General features: G+C 40.7%; 1 protein-coding gene across 1 annotated transcript; it reads right to left on the reverse strand.

Moving 5' to 3' along the window:
- Nucleotides 1–1,815: 1,815 nt before the first annotated feature.
- sema3d (sema domain, immunoglobulin domain (Ig), short basic domain, secreted, (semaphorin) 3D) lies at nt 1,816–23,308 on the reverse strand. The gene is made up of 17 exons (XM_079347095.1): nt 23,152–23,308; nt 18,304–18,464; nt 16,242–16,304; nt 15,938–16,057; nt 15,737–15,830; nt 15,109–15,237; nt 13,090–13,226; nt 11,550–11,664; nt 11,233–11,302; nt 11,004–11,148; nt 10,222–10,444; nt 9,432–9,520; nt 9,142–9,183; nt 8,282–8,439; nt 7,280–7,344; nt 6,990–7,129; nt 1,816–2,939 (listed from the first exon to the last, which is right to left on the reverse strand). The coding sequence occupies exons 1-17, from the start codon at nt 23,303–23,305 to the stop codon at nt 2,481–2,483; spliced, it is 2,364 nt and encodes a 787-aa protein (XP_079203221.1). The 5' UTR covers nt 23,306–23,308; the 3' UTR covers nt 1,816–2,480.
- Between the last annotated feature and the right edge of the window lie 371 nt (nt 23,309–23,679).

Consider the following 23,679-nt stretch of genomic DNA (forward strand, 5'->3'; position numbering starts at 1 on the left):
TTGGAACTTCCTCTACTCTTCCTGTCAAGGTGTTTGATATCCTTATTGCGGCGTGGCGCCGTGAAAGTTTTCTAAAGGACAGTTTTTATTGGGGAAAAAAACCACTTTGCTGTAAACTCTTGCACCTGGGTGCACAAATATGTGCTAACGGGAGTTAAGATAATGGATGCGAACAGAATGACAGATTCGGGTCAACATATATTCAATCTGTGAGGTGATTTGTGTGTGCCAACCAACAGCAGGCAGTGACATTTACACTTCTGGTAATTGTTTCTTTGCATATTTCGAAAGTTTCAGCTGCACTTCAGCCTATTCATATTGAAATCAATATAATAATGTGTGTCTATCACACCTAATATGCCCCAGGATTAAGAATATCTTTTAATTTGGTAATTTCATTATATTGTTGACAATGACCAGTGATTTAATGAGAGCGCCTAATCTGTGCCACAGATAAGCACCTGACTGCAGTCCCATGCTCTTTATCTGATCTTAATATGGTTTTGTGGGTCACTGGACACAGGAAAAAACAGAGACAATGAATAAGGAGTATCCTGTGTGCATTTGCCTTTGTCTATGTGCAAGTCTCCTGTAAGGTCTCGACAGGGGGCCTCAGCAGACTAGCTTGCTCATTACACCGATCACATCAAATTAAGCACTTTCTTCTGTATAATCTGATTTGTTTCCACGAATCTTTGTCTCCTTGTTTGAACCCTGCTGTGTCTGTGTTCTTGTCTATCGCAGCAAGTCATCTTTGCACACTGGTTCATCTCCAGAAAATGTAGAGTTCAAGTTAACTCTGAGCACAGTTGAGTTCTGGGTGCATGCCTGACAAACAACTATATAGTCCACTGGACCGCTACATCAAAGCAGAATGCAAATTTCCCAAAAATAACCTGTAAAACTTGTATATAGAATATATCGATATTCTGAGTTGGATTATATGGACAGCACCATTTGCAGACTTTGCAGCATTTAATATTTCCTACGTGCAGGCTGTCTAAAAAACCTGTTGTGGCACTTTTCTTGATGTCCCTTTGCTGCTTGGAGAGATGTAGTTTGTTCTATGCAGCTGACTGATAAATAAACTATAGACAAGAAGGAAGTGCTTGAAATATTAATCGTCTTTGTTACAAGAAACAGAAGAAATCACAGAGGAGAGAGGCAAAGGGGGAGAAGTGGATGTTGTTTGCATGTGCAGATGTATACTGAAGATTAAGAGATCGATCTGAGGCATGCAGATTTCTGTAATCTGTGAGGCTATAAAATGGTAGAAATGTCATCGATCGAAGACTGTAATAGCTGTCTGATTTGGATGCACGATATATAAGATCCGTATCTGAATTAAAATACTTTTAAGGAATATGTCTCTCAAAATGTCAAAACAAATGATTGTCAAATTTTGTACCATGTGCATTGTGTATGACGTGACTGATGCTAACAGTGTTTGTCTGTGGCTGTTTTTTAGTTCATCTATTTTAAGCTGAATAATACGTCACACTCATGCTACATATGCTGTTAACTTTACAGCTTCACAAGTTTGCTCTGAGAAAATGTTCAGTTTTCTTAGAGGACAAGCTTCTGTATTTTTCATGGTTACACACACACACAGCAGACCAGCTGGTCCTGAATCATTCTGACATCTGCATACAGTGTGCAGGGAGTTGAGTTTCTAAATCAGGAGAGGCTCAGCTGATCTAACCCTAACCCACTCTCAACCTGTCTGCTGCTTACTTGAGACAGCCTGTACCTGCGCTATTACCGTATGAAATTCTCTGTAGAGTAGACTTGATCTCTTTACAGAATGAAGGTACATTCAAGGGAACAGAGGCTCGAAAGGTACATTTATTTAAATAAAGCAATAGAGCAAAAATCCATAAAGCCTACAGAGCATATGAGGAAACATTTGTACAAAAATATGTCACTGTGTTAGTACAAACATGATACATGATTATCATCTTAGTTAAACAGATCAGTAATAAGACTAAAGTGAGCATGCTGTATCTCCTGTACAGGTTATAAAAATATTTACAGTCATTCAACATGAATGCATTTTAATCCCCGCTAGTAAACTCGTACCCAACTCAACCAATTAAAGCATGTTTCAATTTGATCTTATAATCACCTCTATAAACCACGCATGTGTCTGGGAGGACTAAAATTTAACAAGTAAAAACTGTAGAAAAGAGCAGTCATGTTCATGTTGCAGTCCTTCATCCGGCCAGCTTATCCTCAGCAGAAAACAGCTTCAACAAAGTCAAGAGATGATTTAAATATCTACTGTACACAACCCCATCAAACTCAATTATCAAGTAAGCCAACGATACTTTTATTTCGAAGTTGTGATATTTGAGTTTTTGTCTTAGATGCCCATTGTCACCTTTTCTTGCTCATGAATTGATATGTCATTGCAACTTTGTAGTTATGGAACACAACTGTTTCATTAGCGAATTATGAAGAGCGAAACCGAAATGTTTCATTCACTTCTCTGCCGTCGTCACCACCCTTTCCTGCTTTTCCAAGTTCTCCTTCCTCTCCCGGTGGTGTCTTCTGTTCCTGCTCTTCTTCATTTCCTGAATATGTTTCCACTTGCCCGCTCCTAAACCTTTTCCTCGCACCCTGGATGGCCTCTTCTCCAGCCACAGTGAATCACAGTACTCTTCCAGAGTACCGTAGGGGGCGCTCATCACTCTCAGGTAATCTTTGTAACGCTGACGGGACTCGGCTCCGTGACGCAGCTCCACCAAGGGGTCCTCGCTGGGCTTCGGCCTACTGTCCAGTTGTCCGTGTGTAACGAGTTGCAGTGTAAGACGGAGGAGAGTGTGTGTGAAGTCCGAGTGCTCTTGAGCCATGCAGACATACACACCGGCATCGGCGGGGTGAAGGGAACGGATGAGGAGACCTCGGGCTGTGTGTACGACACGGTCATCCAGCCGTACCTTAAAGACAAAAATACACAGCTTAAATACACAGGTCATGGGACTTTAACTGTCTTTAACACATTGCAAAAAACACTCCCATGATACCAGTCACCTTGTATGCACACACATTTTCATGCCTTATGGGTGTGTTAAACATGGTATTGACCCCTGAAATAAGAAACACATTGAAGTGGGTGTGGTGAGAGTCAACCACAATGTGGGGGACAAAGAACCAAGAGTCATTTAGTGTGAAGAGAATTTAGATGTGTGATGAGTGTGAGCCGTCAGCAAAGGCAAAAGATTGTTCTTGTTTTGTGCGTGTGTCCATGTGCTGGTCGTTAAGGTCTGAGTAGCATGCTAATGTTTATGGTCCCCTCTTTTCATTTAGCATCCAGCATGATTCATCAGGTGTCATGGCGGCTCTTAGGGGCTTAAAACAACACAGCTGTGTTAAGAGGACAGAGAAGGAGTGCAATTGTGTGTGTGTGTGTGTGTGTGTGTGTGCGTCCTGCGTGTCTCCATGCATGTGGGGATGCTTCAAAAGATTACCTCCAACAGCTCTGCCCCCGACCCCCCAGGGGTACAAGAAAGCTCGAGAAGGAGGCCCATGCACAACTTTGTGCAGGAAACCGTTGACATTAGACCAAGTGTGTATGCTTCATATGTGCTTTTTTTTTTGCACTCTTGTGAGGGTGCCTGTGTAGCTCTGTGGTTGTTTGTCTGACACTGATGATGTGGCAGAATCAAAGGCTGTTCAGATTCTTTGGACCTCGACCTTTGCCCAGTTTAGTCTTACCGGTCTGTCTTCTCATTTCCTGACGCACCTCACTGCCCTGTCTGAACACATGGGATTCATATTAAAATCGTAAAATCTCCCTATTGCAGTGGCTCCGGTGACATTGAGCACCTTTGGGATTATTTATTCAGTATTTTATTTGGTTATGTGTGTCAGATTTTCCAAAATAAAGGCATCTGTGACTAAAAATGCAATGCCAGACATTAAAACTCCCCCAGGTGGTCTGTCTTTATTAGTGTACCTGTTGACATCTGGACATGTGTTTGAGCAAACAAACTCCTGCAAAGAATTTCAAAACATATTTCCTGGAGTAGCACATTTAGAAGCACACATAGGTGATTATTTTTGGGTGATGCCTTCATTAAAGGTTTTTATAGTATTGAATAATCATTTTTTTTTAAAAAGTATCAGGTCCAGAGTGCCCTATGCTTTAAAGAAAGCTGTGTTTTGGATGAAGGTTACCATAATCCATTCTTTTCTGATTACCACTCTTCTAATGGGCCAGCATTCCCCGCTCTGTGAGCTGAATACACACAGACACAAACTCTAAAACATGCTGCGAGAAAGACAGTAAATTCTTTTCCAGTTCACATCTTTGACAGCTGACTTTTTTTTTTTTTTACGAGAGGATATGAGGAGGGAGTGTGAGGGAGTGGGATGAGTGTTTTGTTTAGAGCTGCAGGTGCTGCGTGCATCTGGTGGAGGACGCCTTGATCAAAACTCATCAGGAGGCAAAACGTGTGGAGAGAAAGGCAAAAGGGAAGAGGCTGTGGGAAAGTGTGGAGACAACAGGAAAGGCATGAAGGCACAAGATCGATGGATGGAGGAGCATGATGGCAGGAATTAAGTGAGGACAGATGAAGGTGGGGCTGATAAGGGGGGGGGGGGAAAGGGAAGAGGAGAAAGGGGGATGACAGACAGAAGGAAGCAGAGCAGGCAAGGAGAGTGAGAGGTAGATATGAGCCAGACACTTCACACGTCACCTGATCCAACAACACACATCCAGCTGTGAGAGCACATAGACCACCTACTTCTAGAAAAGTGACACGCATACACCACAGAACTCAAGATATAACCAGAATCAATGACAATGTGTTCATGACATGCTTCTATGCCGTGTAGATTTCTAATGTAATCTCTGCTTTCTTCGCCAACAGTAACAGACTTCCTGTGTTCAAGGGAGAAAAAAACAAGAGCTCAAAAGCACTAAATCTTTGTATGTCCTGAGGTGAGGACATTTTTTACATTACTTTTTTTTAGTTGATAAAAAAAAAAGCAATTGACAAACATATGCACGAGCCAGACTCAGACAGAGACACAAACAAATCTGGTCATAACTTATCTCCTCCATCGCCTACAAAGTAGACGTTGTGAATCTCTGACCTCAAACTCAATGTTGTTCACTTGACCTCCTTTACTCTGTGTTGACTAACTGCAGCATTGCTAATGTTCGGCCGAGACAACAATCAATCATGTGCTTATGTGATCCCACGTGAGAGGTGGTTCTTCTTTTACAGCTTTCACAGCCTTCACGGTATTAATCAACTATATCCATAAAAACAGTTTCCCCTCTTTATCTGATCCTTACCACAGTCTGTGGTCTAATTAAATGATCATCAAGAAATATCTCAGCATTTGTGTTGCATGTATCTTTTATCTCATTAAAGATATTAGGCTGCCTCATGTATATAGTTAAAGGAGTTTTGTAGTTACATTTTCTTTCGTATTATTTACGATTCAGTTTTTTTGTAAATCAGGATTTAAGGACACTCTGTGGCCACTTGAACCCTATTTTACAGTTACATATCATGATGGACCAACTTTGTTCAGCAAATTGAACAAACATTTATAATTGTATAATCAATAAAATACATCTCCAAAAGCTACTGTAGCTGCTGTTGATCAATCATTTAATGCACGGTTATTTTGATTTCTTTACCTTCTGTATCTATCACATTTGAATCCTGAAGCAGGAAGAACTCCTGTGTTCACTCTTTCATCACTTCGTCTGGAGTACCATAGGTCACATATCATTGCACGGCTACACACACAAACACAGAAAACACCCCATTGTGTTCATTACCCCGAAACACATGGCTGTCCCCAGGGAGTACTCTGTTATGATTTCTGCTGAGGGGGATCATAAAGGATCTCGCACATAAGCACGCATACAGACACTCTAAGGGGAAACTGCAGCATGGGCCCATAAAGGACCACATGGGTCTGAGGTGACCTCTGCACCTGTCAGTGTGTTTACAGTCACCCCCTGAGAGGACAGGCGAGCAGTTGTGGGCGTAAACAAGGGTTGTGGGAAGTTGCAATGGGGTGGAGGAGAGTTTGGATGTTTAGATAAGGGGGAGGGGACACTGAGGTGCTGAGTAAGCAGGTCTCTGTTGTCTCATTCAGGAGACGAATGTCATCATCAATGAGTTTCCTTCAACACCTCAAACACAAACACATTAGCTCCCTGTCCTTGTGTGTCCTTTTGTGTCCAACATCCTGTCTCTAAGGACCCAACTTTTAAATGGGACAAAATCTCCTATGCAATTACAATTAGCAACATTTCCCCCTAATTAAATAAAATTCCATTTTGTAGGATGTTTTAGGGTAAAAAAAAAACCAACACTGAGATTTGTTTTAATTTGGTGCCACTGCGAGGGTTGACATAAACTGGTCTGTCAGTTGGTTATGAATAAGGTGTGTGTAATCTTTAGTTTCTCTTTGACAATCGCTGTCCCTGCAGGGAAAGTCAGTCGGCTACTTGATGAAAAGAAAGAGAGAGAAGTGGTGGAAGTTCACAGTTCAAAACCATTCATGTGGCTGTTTACCGATTTTTCACTTGAGATGGATTACATCTCATCCCTGTCCCCTCTGGTGGATCTAGTTTCAGTTATTTGTCATCCTTTTCAAAAAGAGAGGAGCTGCTGCAGAAGAATACCCAAAGCCCAGGACACCTATACACTTAAAAAATGCATTTGTAATATGTGATGAGACCCTGGACTGTGATTTGTGGCAGTACAGTTACTAATGGGCTCATACATCACTGAGGGCAAGGCTGATGTCAAGTATGATGTTTTAGGATGCTTTAAATCTCTTATGTAAGTGCTGCAGTAGCCAACACCTGCCTTTGACTGTTACTTCCCTGTTTTCTGACCTTACAGAAAAGAAAAATGTAACCTCTGATGTATATTTAACTTGAAAAAAACGCAAAGCACCTTCAGACTTGAAAGAAAGTGGAAAGAGAAAGCGTGTGGATGAGTGCAATCGCTGACCTCCTCCATGCGTTCAGATCCAGGTCTCAGTTTGTACCAGCGGATCTGGGCCTGTTGAGATTTGGGGATGCACTCCAAGAAGGTGGAGTTGCTCTGTACCCCATATAGGACTCTTTGTTCCTCCTTTCCTCCAATAAGACCTGAAGGAAACACAACTTTAATTCATCCTAGGCACTTGTTTGCTACTCAAACATTTCACAGTTTTCTTCAATGGCTGATTACGTATCTGCAATGGCATAAACAGACTTTCTACTTCAGACAGAGAGAGGTTGAGAATTAAGTCTACATACTGTCCTCTGTATCCCAGCAGTGACTGGCAGGGTCTCCATGCTTGATGTCCTGTCTTCTGGCTCGCCTCGAGAACAAACACAAAAATTAAGATGTGATGTGTTTTTACTTGCAAGATGGCAGTTTCACAACCTCAGCTCCCACGTTAAAGTGGTTAATGAGGCGACTTAATAAAACAAACACACGTAATACTTGTGAAGTTCTTTTACCAAAATTAGAGACACATTGACATCTAAAACATCATCGAGCTTAAAAGAGACTCTCACCGTAAAACTGAAAGATGTTTTTAAATCTCAAATTTGCATTAACTGAAAAAGGGAATGCTTGCAAACGTGAATATTAGTTTTACCTGCAAGTAACAATTATTCATAATCACTGAAAAGGTTATGATGACCTCTGAATACTCCCTCAGTGCATTTTTCAGTTTGACTTTTATTAAACTTTACCGTTTAACCTTTATGAACTGCAACTGCACAGTTACTCAGCACACTTTTTTAGAAAATGGCTTAAGTGTTTTGTTTCGGGTTAAACAAGTCGCATTTGCCTCCAGCTGGATGTTGCTCATGTTGGCTCGTTGTATTTGTACTGATTTACCTCCTCTGCCTCCTGTCGTGCCTGTGTGATGGGACATCTGCAGCCTACACTCACTGACACTGTGAAGATCAGCTGTCAAAGAGCCATGGAGAGAAAATAAAGGCCTCCTCTACTCCACAAACTATAACAGCTTCCCTACTGGATAATAATGTGGCAGTGTGACCTCTAACTGTGAGGTATGCATTCTGAAGAGTCCTGATTTGTCCAAGCTAGTACGCACATGCTCTTGCACCTCATGGACCACTCTCTAGAGGTGTGTAATCATAGTAACTGTAGTCAAATATGGAAGAACATCTCAAATCTATGCCTCAAATGAACTCATACACTCAGGAGACAAGTGTTTTTCATAAATGGCACTGATACTATTGTGTGCATGCAAAATCATGAATTTTCTAAGAGTGTAGCTTTACCTTTTTGATGCAGGGATGTATCGCGAGCATGTGTTTCCATCCCAGGCACAGTAAGGATCACGTGCCAGGCAGCATTCAGCGCAGGCCTGACCGTACAGGTGACATCTACTGAGTGACACCTGAGCAAGACCTTCACTTGAACCCACGTAGAGCTGTTGCTAGAGGGAAACACACACCACAATCGGCTTTAGGGAAGGTAGACATGCTTATCAACTTCAAGGTCAGGTTTACCCTCCATAAAGTAAATGTGTTTAGTTGTTAGAGGGAAAGTATATGAATGGAAAGTAAAGCACAAACGATGGTTTATTATCAGAGAAATAAAAGATTTGTATTGTGACTTTCCATGTATTATTTTTATTCATTAAAACTTCCTTAAGGTTCCGACTGCACAAGAACAATCGGGCTAAAGCCAGTTAATGATTTTAGGATTCCTCAATGTAAGGATTTATTTTTACAAACATGACTCAAAGTATCTGCTATGACTCCTCTAGAATCAAGGAGATTCCTAAACAGAACTGAAAACAACCACGTAAAACACTTGCCTGCATGCACATACAGACATTCAAACACACGCAGGTCAAACTTTGTGGAAGATTAATGGAAGCTGTGATTGGGGCTGAAGTGTCTACTGACACCACTGACCCCTCACATAATGAGGCAGAAGGGGGAGTGAGAGCGACAAGAGAATGAAGGCTGAAGAGAGAAAGAGAAAAAAAAACAACACATAAATGACACGGAGTCAGAAAACAGTATTTCTTCTGCCACATGAGGCGTTTGCACAACTTAATGCAGGATGGGGCAGAGGGCAAGATAAGACATGCACAAATAAAACAATAAGGTGATCAAGAAAAAGGCCAAACCTGTTTTGAAGACATCTCCATACTAAGGATTGGAGTGGGAGCCTGGAATCGTAAAAGAAACAAACTAAGTATAAATCCCTGGAGAACAGTTTGAGTCAACACATGAGGCTGTTGGTTATCAGTTACTAGAAATCCATGTATAGAGTAGAGTATGTATAACGGAGGAATGACGAGTCAACTGTCCCACCAAAGACGGCTACAGAACAGTTCAATCATCAATCAAAAGCCGCACTACGAGAAATGAAAATGTGTTATTGCTCCTGTTTGTGGACTTGTGTTTCGCACAGAACCTTGAAGACTTGAAGTTCTTCCAGCACCACTTCTTCTGTCGACCAGTTCTCTTGAGTGATGCTGACCACCTTCAGAATGGAGCCAGCATCTGTGACAAAGAGAGGAGGGAGAGACAGGAGAGCAGAGGAGTGATCGGGATGAATCAGGCAAATAAAAAAACAACAACAATATATTTTTAATTCAGATTCATAATTTTAGTCAAAAGGCCATGTCTGAGTCCTACAGTTTTCACACAAAATGACAAAGAATGTTTTTTGTCTCTACACTGAAAACTTCTATGGGAAGCTGCACTACACTAGATGAAGTGTCCATAATCTATAAAAAAATATTGTAAGACATGAAGGTTAGAACTGCAGAGTCCATACATTTCTGTTTGAAGGCCTCTCCAAAGGCAATTATCCTATTTATATCACTATCACTTGATAACAAATAAAAAGCCAGCTGCAACACCAGTTACCAATTGTTTTCCCTCATAATATCTATATTTCTCTCTTCAATTTTTAACAGTTGTTAGAATTTCAAAAACAGTTCAAAAGTCCCTCATCAGCGAAACAGGATTGGTGAACATATACTACCACTGGAACAGCTCCTGAGGTGCCCAACTGAGGCAAATTCATTGACTCTCTGCTCATTCATGGTATAGTAAGCGTTAACATGTGCAACAGCAAGACATGAACAGGATCTGAAACATTGTCTGAGGCTGAGGACAATTTGTGGTTATCTAGTGCCCTCTGCTGATCAAAGAAGGAAATGTCAACAGTGGACATGGAGCAGAGGTGTGCGTCTCACCTGTTCCCAGGAACATGACCTCATATTGTCCATCCTCTGCCATAACTCTGTCCACCACAATCTGAGTCAGGATGTAGTCCACTCGGACCCGTGTGAACACAGGCTGTCCTGTCAGAGGGTAGACTGAGCGATACATGAGAGGGTGGAATCGAATGAAACTGACCACCTCATCTGGGAAATCTTTGGTGGTCTTGATCCTGGGGTCATAGGTCTTACTGGGACACTAGAAAAAGAAAACATAGCATTGATCTTGTGTAAACATTTAGCAATTCCAAGATGTGTCCCATCCCTTATTGTGTTTAGTCACTGTTCTACTCCTGTAAATACTGACCACTAGTTTCTAATTTACTGGTGCAGGTCTCCCTCTGGTGTTCATTTTAAGAACAGCAGGAGGCAGACCACATTTGGAACATCTGCGTCATTCCTGCTTCCTCTTTTGGAGTGAACAAAAGCTTAATCACTTAAACACCTGAAGCGTTCTTTTTATATGCTTGTACTTTTCTTGATTGTGTGTTTTTTTTTTTTTAAACAAATCAAACAAGAGTCTGATTAACATCGAGTAACTTGATCAGAACCAAAGTTACATCATGCAGCAGGAGGGTGTAGATGTGAGGATGCATAACCTGCGGCAGAATAACTATGCTGGCCTTAACTTAAATCATGTCCACGTTTATTATTGTAATTAGCATGTAGGTGAAGGGGTTGTTTCGACCGATCATTTTTGGTTAGAAGTCTTCAAATATGAACTCTGTTGTCTCTGTGCCCTATTTTGAACAACTCACTGTTCCAGGTCGCGGGTACGGTATCCTACCCTCGTATTCAACCCATCGGTGGTCGGGCCCTTCCTTGTGAGCATACGGTCCATTAAATGCAGCCCGTATGTCCATCATGCTGTACACACACACCGCTGACCCACGGAAGACAGAGCTGAGGGGAAAGTAGAAACAAGAGGACAGGTTAAGGCTCAAAAAAGAAATGGAGGAGGAATTGATGACATGTTGCGAATTTTACCTTGAGGTGGTGAAAACGGCATACACTTTTGGGTTTTTATCATCTCTGGTAGGGAGCAGAAAAACATCCTCTGAAACAAATAAGGGGAGGAACATGAAGCTGGTCTTTGTAACAATTTTGTGCACTGAAAACATTTTGTTGCAACTCCAACTTTATTAAATATTAAGCAGACACTAGAGTTGTACATTGACCTTTGTTACTACTGAGCCTACTGGTGCAATTAGACATTTCTAAAGCGCAATTACAAAGTAGTTTTTTAAATATAAAACTCATTTCATTGGCCTAGATATTCACTTTGGATTCACACATTCACTTACGAAGCTCATTAAAGTGTGTGTCCACTCCATCTGGTCCGGGGATTGAGCACACAAGTCTGGTTTTAAGGAAGGTGGTCCATTTATTGGTCAGACTCCTCAGCCCACCTACATCATTCTGTTTAACACAAAAACATACACTGTTACAAAATATTCATTGTATCCATCGTGTAGCTGTCCAATATTGCCAAAAGAAAACCACAATAAATAAAGCACAAGTGCAATCTGACTGTAATCCATCTAATAGACCTTCTAGCAGAGACAACACAAAGCACCGCAGCCTGACTCTGGTTTCCTGCACTCATTAGGAAAATAAACAGGTGAAGCACATGTCTCCAGTAAGGATCTGCTTATTTAGCTAACACAAAGGAGCCCTTCTTGTTAAAATAATGACAGTCAAAGTACTTGTAGATGTAGAGGGAGAAAAGAGAGAGAAAGAGGAATGAGGTAGTGAGAAACATCAAAGGAAAGGAGAAGCAAATGGAACTGCAATGTTGGAAGCAAGCACCGAACCCTGTTATCTTAGCATATGAATTGCTGTTTAAGTAGCGTCCTCTGATTGAGCTTTGCTAAGAGCATTCAAGTGTTCCTCTTTGTGATGCTAGAAAACTTTCGAGAGCCTCCTTATTAAAGTTGGCCAGCGCACTAACTAAGTCATATGAAAAAGATTGTTAAGGTTCAATACACACAATAACACGCTGTTGATCAAGAGACAAAGAAAAAAGTAAGCACTTAATGAGGATGTTTCACAATGGTGATAATCTTCAAAGAGGACTGAAGTGAAGGACCCTGATTCTTTTCACATGCAGAGTAATAACACACTTGGAAATAATGAATGTGAGCGAAGAAAATACAGAGACCAGAAGAGCGATGGCTGAAGGAGGAAGAGTAGAGACAGAGAGATGGCCGTTATGCAGAAAATTCTCCATCCAGTCTGCTTTACAGCTTACTCCCAAGTCATAAAGACGCCGAAAGCTTGTCCCTAAGAATGTAGCAATAGGCCTCTGAATGCTAATAGGAGACTGCTGTGTGGTAATAGTCCCCTATCAGCACACTGCATTACATTCAACGTGTAACTAAATTGTACCACAAATGTAAGTCGTGTCATGAAGAGTACTTCCCTTCAAAGTCAGCAGTGTCTTGTGTGGTACTGAAACAAAGCATTCTTTTTTAATTAACCTTTTATTAGAGACAGAAAGGCAATTAAAAAAGTCGATTTATTAGCCCATCGAACACTGGACTTTTAAAATGTATGTGAAGATGCAAGTCTGACTGAAATTGTACCAAATTTCACACCTAAATTTAACACACCTAGATAATGCATTATCAACAACGCACTGTCAGAGTTAACAACACCATGCCATTATCAATGGAGCTTTATCTTCAATGTATATACAGTACCAAATGTGGGTCTCTCACGTGTCCGTCCCCTTCTTCCTAAGTTATTTGTCCAACCATCTGTAACATTGTGGCCTCCTCTCTATTCCTCTGTATACCTCCAACTTTCACCACCTCTCTGTGTGTCCGCGAGGTAATATCTTACCTTGCACACACGAGCCACTCGGGACACGATGCTCTTGTCGTTGCCTTCCCGAGACACTTCCCGGAAGAAGAAGTATATCTTATCATCGTCTGGATTGTAGGTGTCTGCGATGGGGTGAGCAGCTATAAACCTGGCCTCTGAAGACACAGAGAGAAAAAAAGAGGGAGGCAGAGTGTTAAGTTGAGTACAGTGATGGCTTTTCCATTTGCTGAAGCCTTGGTGTGTCGAGACCACTGCTGTCAGCACTTGTTTGGTTACAGTGTTGCTCTATTACTAAAGAGAAATACAAACCTTTGCCAATACTGAACCAAAAAAACCTTTCTTAAAGCAGGGTTGGTTCATTCTTTTGGCCACCTACTGCAGGGCAGCAGAACGCTGCAAACAACACTAATATTCCACAATAAAGCTAAATTAAACATGAATGCTATGCTAAATAAATCTTGACTCTTCTTTTTGCTTTGTGTACACTACCATAAAATTAATACAAGTTTCTGCATTCTGCATTATCCTTCTAGCCAGCTAGTTGCTTATTACAACGGTCTTCTGTCCTTCATACGTCAGCAGTCTGCTGCAGCAAGAACCTTGGTTGAATGAAGTTTATTAGAATGAACAAAAAACACTGAAGTTAGCATTAAAGTAAGTCAAGTGAGGTTGCTGTGAAGATGAAGTACTTTTATTTTTTTTTATTGGGAAAAAAAATTTGAAAAACCAAAAAACAAACAAAAGTTTTGAGCTTCTTTTAACAACATGTAACCTGTTGTTAAAAGTAAACACAGATTTCCGTTTCTCCATTTTCGAAACCTCATTCTCCTTATAAGACAATCTTAAAGTGTTAAAAGACCAGTAGATGCATGACGAGCAGTTAACAGTACATTATGTCTTAGAGTGAGTTTTTATTTGTACCACTGCTTTAAAATAATAAACAAAATCAGGAGAATATTTAGTAGCTGAGAAGCTAAAATGCAAATGTTTTAAATAAAGAAATAAAGATTTTTGCAGCTTTAAGAGTAACATTTCAACATCGAAGTTATACAGTATATAATCTGTATAATCCAGTCTCTGTATTTAAAAATCTTAATCTTCTAAATATTACTTTCCATAGATCTCAAATGACTTGTAAACATGTGTAATGCAATAATTACCAAGCGTTTCCTGACTCATGCTGCATGAAATGAGACATCAGGAAAGTAATGTCTGAATTAAACAGGAAAGTTTTCGAAAAATATAAAATAAACTTTTCATAATGTTAAAAAGGAAAGGACCCAGCATGTTATCATCAGTGTTCTGGCACAGGAGGAGGGGGATCCAAATGTTGAAGTCTTGCAGTGACATTACATCAACATTAGCTCAACCCCTACGAGCAGAGCCAACCACCAGAGAGTAATTCTCCGACTGGAACAACTTAGTGTATGACTGCTAACACTTTGGACAGTAGGTCATTGTTAGGAAGAAGTTCCATGGGCTCACAGGGAACAGAAACACTGTAAGAAATTATACACTCTTCCTTTCTGCTCGCCCTGGGCCGACACATGTTGTATACACACACTGAAGGAGAGAGAGAGAGAGAGAGACATAATTGCTCCAAACATCTCTGACTGTGTGGTTGTGAAATGTGGAGACCATGTGTAAGGATTTAGATGCTGGTGACAAACTGTTAATACATGAAAACTCATCATTGGTTGAAAAACACTGGAGACCGGAGATGTATTCAGAAAGAGAAGATGACTGCGCATGCCTATGTGTGTGATGTGTGTGTGTGACTAAACCCGTGAACTTCATGGCAGACTGTAAATTCCCCTGTAGGTGTGGTCCCTCTTCAGCTTTGGCATTCATATAAAAGTTCCAGAGAAATGAATAAGTGGGCTGTTTCCTCTACACTGGAATGCCAATAACCATCCTGAGGCCACAGAGAGGCTCTTTGTATCAGTATGAGAGGCTGGAAGTTTGGAGAAAAAAAGCAATAACAAGTTTTGAGTGCACTCAGCGTGTTAATGTGGATATGTGCAGGCATGTGTATACCATTGATCCAGTAGTCTTCAGAGATGTCTGTGCGTATGTAGTGCTGGTCAGGTGGAGGGCCGAGGGAGCGTGTGAATGTTGTGTCCTTGCCAAGAAAATCAGAAGATGTGCCCGCGTACAGGTACTGATCTGGACCAAAAACACAGAGCAGGCAATCAATCACAACATTAGCAAAATATTCATTAAGTACAGGAAGCACATAAAGTCCATTAGAATACATAAAAAAGTAAAACAGTAGCTTTTCTGTTTAGCATTTTTTACCATTTACCAAGTGTGTACTTCAATACAGTACATTTTGAAAAACACAGTTTGAGGTGTATTTGCAGAAACATGTAAAAAAAAAAAGAGATGAGGCTCAAAACTTGTCAACTTACAGTTTACTATTTTCTCTAAGTTCACTTATTTTATTGCCTGAGAAATGTCTGCTTGCCTCCAACTTGGCCCATATATTGGCAGAAAAAATTGGGGGCAAAAAATGCACAAACACTTAAACACCTCAGTGAAGACTTGAGGAGAAACACAATTTAGTTCTTGGTAAATTGTGATGTTCAGAAATACATTTCTGGTGCATGGATGATAAGGCAGGCAGAGGAAAGCTGCAGAGTTTTTTTGTGATGGCTCATCTTACCTGTGAGGATTGAGGTGAATGACTGCAAGGGATCAAAAGGACATTTCAATCTGCCAGACTCCACTGTAGCAGAAAGAAGCTGGAACATACCATCCTAAGATGAAAAAGGAAGAATGATTTAACTTTCAAATATAAACCAAACTCCTAAATTGAGGTCTAATCATTTTTTTCTGTGGTTTCATTGACTCATATTAACACTACCTCTCTGCGCCCGGTGATTTCAATGAAAGCACAGCTGGGATGGAAGGCTCCCGTCCCACAGGCGTAGACATGTGTTCGATTGTAGTTGTGGAGGACTCTGACAAAGTTGGCACACTCCAACTAGTATTGGCAAGTGCAAAAAAAAAGTGCAAGAAAGAAGAAATACAGTAAGGCTGATAGAACACATATAATGCATTTATATGCATTTTCTTAATGCAAAAACAGCAACAATTCCATGTGATTTTTTCTTTTTTTTTTAGTATGAATTTTTTTTTGTTTCACTTCATTTCTCTGCGGCACCTACATTTGCATTTTTGCCTGCTAGTCTGCACATTTCCACTCGGTCCCGGGGAGCAGGCCAGTGAATCTAAGGATGGATAAACAAAAGGAGACATACTTAACATCTCATAATGTAGTGAGTTGGCCTTTAGCTTCAGAAGTTAAATACTTCCTTATAAGGTCATTTTTCATTTATATACTATCATTTTTCAGCCAGAGGATTGTAATGCACTTCATACCTGTAAAAGTAAAAAAAAAAAATCCATTAGCCAGTCTTACAACAATCCCCCAAAGAAGACTCTTTTATACTCCTGTTGAGGTTACGTTAAGCACTTGTGCTTTTTAAAGAAGAATATCATATTTTATGGAGCACTTTAAAGGGTACCACGTTGAAAGTTCCTGACCCCCCCCCCCCCAACTGATAGGAGCCTAAGTGCAGCCCAAGATCTGTTTGAAGTGTCTCTTTAAGGTTAAAACAAAAAGCATCATGGGTCATTTCCATCTGTGCCTCTAAACATCTGAACAAACGGCCAGAATAATTTAGGCATGGTGTATGTATGTGTATGTTGATAAAACACTTTTTAAAAAATGTTGGGAACAATGTAAATGGGTTAACCATGCCTCTTTTGCAACACCCTGGGGATTATTTTAAAAACTTATCGCAATAATGGGATTATTAACTCCTCCTGGTACTGGTATGGGTATCTCATCCAGCGGCCCTTCAATGTTCCCCTCCATCTATGTTCACACATGTGTTATAACAGGCTTATGTGCTTAGCCTGTTACCTCGCTTAAATCCTACCAAGGAGAGCTATCGCCAAACTTATTCATGGGTCGACAGAGCCGGAATACGCATGCAAACACACCAGAGCAATTATGGAAACATCTCATGATTTTGAATCATTGCATGCAACTGAGGAATTCCTAGAGAAAACCACTGTGCAGTGTGATGTGTTGACTAAGTTCATGGAGTGTCATGTGTCAAAAAAAAACAACTTAATATGGAATAATAAATGGCCTGGTATCACCATCTCATATTGTAGAATTTAAAGACTGTGGAAACAGTTTAAAAAGGAACAGCTATCTCCATCAAATCAAAGTGGGAACAACTGCAATCCAGGGAGCACATCCTCTCCCTGGATTGCCCAAAGGTCAGTTTTCAGGTGTCTCTCTTGATTAAATGATATACACAAAGTTTGCATTTTCAAGATCAAGTTCTCTGTCAACAGTCCCAAAAGCAAGAAAGAGTCAGACTTTTGCTCCATATCTTTCTGGCATCAGTATCAATGACCGGAGAGGCAACACTTTGAGAGCAAGACTAAGAGTTAAAACAACCAGATAGAAATCAAATAAACACACCATCTCCCCCCCTCCTGTATCAGCCTCAGCTGCATAAACACACACTCACATCTACAAACTCTAACATGTGGCATCAGTCCAAGTGCATTTGTGAGCTTGTGTTTATGTCTAAGCTCGGAGCTGCACACTCCAAAGTGTGCATACACTTGTGTGTGTACTTTTGGCCTCACACAAGATGACCCTGACCTCACCAGACAGACACTTTCAGACTGCTGTTGACTGAAAGGTGAGCTCTTCACTAAAACAATACATGGCTGAGTGCAGTTCAGCGGAGAAACACCACAAGGTAATGGAAATTAATACATTTCATCATTACATTTATCGGTAAAACAGGTACAAGCACTCTAAGCTGCTGCTAGCTGAGTATAGCATCCTTATAATAATGAGCTATTGGCAGTAAATAACAGAGGGTATTTGTGAGTCTTAAGTGACTCCAAGCATCAGTCTGGGGATGTGCATGTGGGGGGAGATACTCCTGTTCAAACTTGAATTTCTTCCAGCACAACCCTTCTGCCAGAGGGTGTGGATACTCTTGAAACTGAAGTAAACACTCCAAAGTCTACCTAAACAACCCTTCAAGTATAGTAAATTGCCCGAGCAGCTTCATAACAAAACACTGCTGTTTATTTTTCACACTTAACTTATTCTTGTCCTGAAACGGGGATTGGATCGTTTTTGTATTCTTTATTTGCACATTCCTGTTTTATGCTCTTGACATCATACTACACCTTTCTTGGAGCATGGGCCAGACTGTCAGGGTCAAGCAGGTAGATGTGATCCCGAGCCCCAAATAGAAGACGGCCTCTCTCCTCATCCAACAGCAGCGAGTGGGAGTGGAGACCATCAGAGGGGCCCAAAAAGAGAGACACGCTGCCTGCCTGCAGAAGTTCTAATCCAGAGAGAGAGAAAGACAGACACACACAGGCAGAGGTAAGACATCCCTGCAGCACATCATTTGCACCGACAAGGATTAAATTACAGTATGCTGAGTCTTTAACCAATAATGCTCTGACAAGCTCCAAAAGGTAAGCCATGGGTTTTCTCTGTCAGAGAAAAACATGTCTTAGCTTGACTCGAAACTGTCTAATCCTCTGTGGTTCAACACGTCAGCAACAAACGCTGAAAGACAAGATTTACAGTAGCAGACAATCTGACAGTGCAGTCCTACAGTGTATGCCATATCAAATATCTGTATCTGTAACTACCTCATAAATCATGAAGAGGTCATGGTGGGTTTTTTTTGTTGCTGCTAAAGCTACCAGGCTCACATGTACTTTTCTGACACATTTGAGGACGACTTGAACATCTTCATAAAAATGAACTGCAGCATTGTCAAATAAATGTCGACAGCACTATGATAAATATTATACAACGGCAGATGGAATACGTGTTGCTCACCCATTAGGTGACGCTAGAGTTTTCAGTTCATTTTGACATGATTTAACATGTTTACACTCTAAATAAACAGCATAAAATTAGTTTAAACACACTGTGCACTGAGCACATTTTTAATTACGCTTTGGTTTTTTGACACAAAGCTACCGAGATCTATTTCAGGGAGCTAAATACAGACTACTTTCTCAGTTCAGTGTTGCATCCTTGAGCTCACTGATGTTGAGGAAGTCTCTTCTATCACCAACTTCTTTTCATAGCAAAATGCCCTGGATAAACACCGGCTCAATGCGGGGGAGTCCTGCGGGAGTCATTCTGAAAGGATTGACATTGTGATTACCCTTTGGGTGTGAAGGATTGGAGAGGTTACCAACCTTTAATATTTGAACTTTGAAGAGCTCCACACACAATGCAATCCTGCTTAATACCTCCTACTATACACAGGCACACACACACACACACACACACAAACACACTTCTCCCCCACACATGTTCATATCGCTCACTCCTTCACATACATCATGCCCCGAGAAGACTAAACCCTACAGAGAGATTAGGGCCTGCTAGCCCTCGGCTAAAGCTAATCTGTTCTGTAAACACCACGCACTATGAGCCCATTCAAACAGCCTGCTTAGCAGTTGCTGCTCCGCATCATGCTCTTCACCTTTCTCCAAAGAGAGCCCTCAACCAGCTAAACTTCTTTTCATTAGCTTCTCTGCTGAGGCTCTGAAAAGGTCCTATAAAATATATGCAACACTATAAGACAATCAACCAGCAGACCCATTTTAATTCTTTTCTATATGATCCAATATTCAGTATAGGTTGCAAAAAGTTACACCAGTAGGCCTGCATGCCATTGGCTCCTTTAAGTCTGGTACTTCAGAGAAAAAATTATGTCAGCAAACATTAAGATCATAAAAGCTTTAAAATGTCTCTTTCAAAGCTAAAGGGACATAAAATATTAATTCTTGGGGTGGGACTTGATTAACTAATCAAAATTAATCAAATTTTAAGTGCGTCACAATATTTGCCCTAAAAAGCAACACTTCTCAATCTAAATGGATTTGTTGGATGAGTGAATGCAATGCATCCATCCACATCAGTTTCATAAAGCTGTTGGATCTTGTTTGAAATGTAGTTTTTCTGCACAGCAGTTGGAAATTTGGATCACACATTGCTACCTGTAGCACATGTTCTAACCCCTTATCTTCTACCACTAATAGTGGTCTACAGTCCAGAGCAATCAATTTAGCGAGTGAATTTGTAAGTTTATCAGACGTTGAATTCCTAATTTTGGTCCTGAGGCCAGTTATTTGGTCAAGTTTGACCTGCTAACGCTTCTTGTTTGTATTTGTAGTGCGGAGCTAGCATGGAGCTATGAAATACAGCTTTGCGCTGTTTATGAGTCAAACTTTGATTAAATGCGTCAAAAAAATGTAATGTGTTATTTTCTTGTAATAAATTAATCGTAATTAACACGTTAAAGTGTCACCCCTAATTAATTAACTTTGTAAACTTAAAAAATGAATAAATGGTCTTTAAAGGGAAAGATACACGATGATCATGAATCATTACACTGTAAGTGTAGGAGCTTAATAGAATTACAAAAAACTATTATGATTTGCTTTTTGTCGTGTTGAGCATTAGTCTTTAATTACCTGTTTTTATTTTGAGCTGATTGTTATTATATAATGTTTACATTGTACAGAAAAAGCACTGTCTACCAAAGTGAAATTCCATGAGTGTTAAACATACACTCCAATAAAACTGATTTTGATTCTGATTCTTTTGCAGAGAAGAAGACCATGAAACACAGTACATGGGCGGTTCTACACAAGGGCTAACAGGGGCCAGTGCCACTGCAACACTGAGCTTGGTGGAGTATTTTAGCTTGGTGGAGTATTTTTGGTTGTGGAAAGTAATGCTGTGCGTCACAATTTGGTATAATAATAAACAGATCATCTTTGTCTATTTGTCCTGGGTTGAATGTGCCCCTCTGACAAAACATCTGGCCCATGCCTGGCCCCCTCAGTAAAAGTGGTCTAGAATCGCCACTGGCACAGGACGAGTAAGGCAATGCTTCATTATCCCCAGTGATGTGTATTATCTCAAGCTAATAGCTGAAATAAGACCCTGTAATGTAAAAGTTAAATTGCGATAAGGATTTTTAAATGCTGATGTTTCTTTTGTGCATTGATGCTCAGTTAAGGTCACTGAATTGGTGTTGCTTATTCACAGTCTAACTCCAACATTAATATGCAGTGTTGGATGTTCTGCCCATCTGGTTTCAGAGTACACAGAGTTATGTCACAGCCCGGGTCAAATGCTAAACAAACAGCAATGTCGTTTCAGAAATAATGAGCACAAGAACAGCATGATTAAACTCTCTCAAATATGTTTTAATGTGTTGCTTCTAGGCATATTTTATGATCTAATGGAGGTTGTTTACAAATAGAAGAATAATGTCCTCTGAGTTGTCTCTCTACTGACTCTTTGACTAATAAACTGCAGCTTTTAATTAAAACAAGCCACAAAACTATGGGGAGAATGAAAGTGGTGTAAGACTCTCTCTGGCTGCACATTAAGAACAAGGTCTAACGACAGTTTTAATGTGCAGCACATTATTTGGCAGGAGGCCATATGTCTGTCTTTTGACTCTGGATGAAACCTGAACTTGTGACGTGCTTTTCAGCAGAGAGTCCACAAGTTCTGGAGCAGGGAGTAGTTGTTTTGGAGGTGTTCACTAAATCATGAATGATTGCGCTTTGATCGTTTCAATCATTGGAGCCGTGCTTTCACAGGAGGGCAACACGATGAAGTGTGAAAGAGTGATCAGCACTGGCCGGTGTTGCTTTTGAAGAGTGTGCACTGATGAAATGATAACATGATGTGTGCAATGGGTTGGAGGTGATTTTGCCTCTGATTAATTATTTTCTGCTTCAGCCATTTGAAATTAAGAGACCAAACATGGTCAATGTTGTGCTGTTGATAACAGAAGGGTCCAAAGAAGCCAAAGCCTATAGTCTGACAGCTGTTGTCTTGAAAGGACAGTAAAGTTTATTCAACCATGCTCAGAGGCAAAGCCAATACACAAACCCTGGTAGAGTATCAAAAAGAGATTGCTTGGATTTGTGACCCCATTAAAATACAATCATGTGTAACATGATAAACTGCTTTGTTTTATCTACTGGCTTGTTTGGAACACAGACCAAATGAGACAACCTGGAGAGCTAAATATGCCTAACTGCTGGGTAAACACTGTCCCTTGCAATCTTTATTCCTGTGGCTACTTGCATGTATTTACATTGGAAACCCGGGACCTACATGACATACGTCTATTTCCAGCCATTCTGGGATTTGGAAGTCTTTGACGAGAGGAGCGCTTTCAGAAGTGGAAGTCAAAGTGAGTTTACTTTAAGGTCACCACGGGGATTCACTTTTATGGAGCAGGACTGAAGTTCATTTGTGTGGTTTTTGTAGCTAAAACATAGCATGAGGGATGGAGACTTTGAAGTAAAGTTTGCACTGGAGTGCAGAATGGGTTTTAAGGGGAGCAATGATTTAACTTTTCTCTGAAGGTAAAAAGCAAACAGACGCAGTTGATGCAAAACCAAACACGTGAACGCATTGAACGGTGCTCGAGCTGGTTTAAATACACACAAAAGATTGAATGAAAGCATGCACATGAAATGTCTGTTCTGCAAGGGAATTTGTTTATGTTAAAAAAAAATATGTAAAAGTGAGGATGAGACATTCAGACTTAAGACATTCATGTTATACATAAAGTGTCTTTCAAAGTGACCAATGGAATTGTTTAGTAACAGAGCAAGTCCCAACTCTCCCACTGTACTCTCTCTCTCTCTCTCTCTCTCTCTCTCTCTCTCTCTCTGTCTCTCTCTCTCTCTCTTTACACTGATGTTTCACAGACTGTTTACTTTCACAGTACAACAGAGTCTACTTAAATCTCCTTATTGTTCCTTTTGGCTGTGAGCACGAAGTCACAAGAGAAATAGAGACCAGCAGAGACAAAACAGTTGGATGGAGAGACAGATCGAGACGTATGAATGAGTGAAATAGTGACAGAAACCAAAGACTGACCCACAAAACCCTTAACCATTACATTAACGTTTCAAAGGAAGTGTAAAAAAAACAATTAAGAGGAAAAACACTGTTTAACTTCTTACCTCTGTGGCTGAGTTTGACCCGGGGGATACTTTGTTTGATGGTTGCGACAAAAGGGAGGGTGGCCAACAACATCAATCCCACTAATGGGACCCCTGGATGGGATAGTAGTACCATAGTCCTCTTCCTTTTTCTGCCATAAGTACTGTCAGACATGGTGCGTGGAATAGTGGTCCTGTTCCGTATTCACTCTGCCCTTCTGTGCAAACCCTGTAGGGAGATCCCAGAAAAGAGTCAAGCTAGGGAGGAGCAATCAGAAGTGTGTGTGAGTGTGTGTGTAAGTGTGAGAGATTACATGTGTGTGTGCAGTCTCATCTAACTTCATGCAGGATATGCACACAGGTTTCTGCTGTGACTATTGAGCTGTTTCACCATGGAGCCCTAAAGGCATGTCTTCTCTCTTTACCCATCATACGTCAGCTGTTGCCTGTCACTGCCTTCCCTTTTGTGTTGCCTTTAAATCTGTTTTCCCAAAACAAAGGTCAGGCTAACAAAACAGTCACATTCTCCTATCTTTTCACCCCGCGATG

This window comes from Symphodus melops, assembly GCF_947650265.1.
Source record: "Symphodus melops genome assembly, chromosome: 6".
NCBI lineage: Eukaryota > Metazoa > Chordata > Actinopteri > Labriformes > Labridae > Symphodus > Symphodus melops.

Bases quoted from the DNA above. Each gene is read 5' to 3' on its own strand.
- sema3d (XM_079347095.1), bottom strand. From the start codon at position 23,305: ATGTCTGACAGTACTTATGGCAGAAAAAGGAAGAGGACTATGGTACTA. The intron at 18,465-23,151 runs GTAAGAAGTTAA...TCTCTGGATTAG, and splicing joins GGTCAAACTCAGCCACAGAG to AACTTCTGCAGGCAGGCAGC. The intron at 16,305-18,303 runs GTGTAGTATGAT...ATCCATCCTTAG, and splicing joins TGGCCCATGCTCCAAGAAAG to ATTCACTGGCCTGCTCCCCG.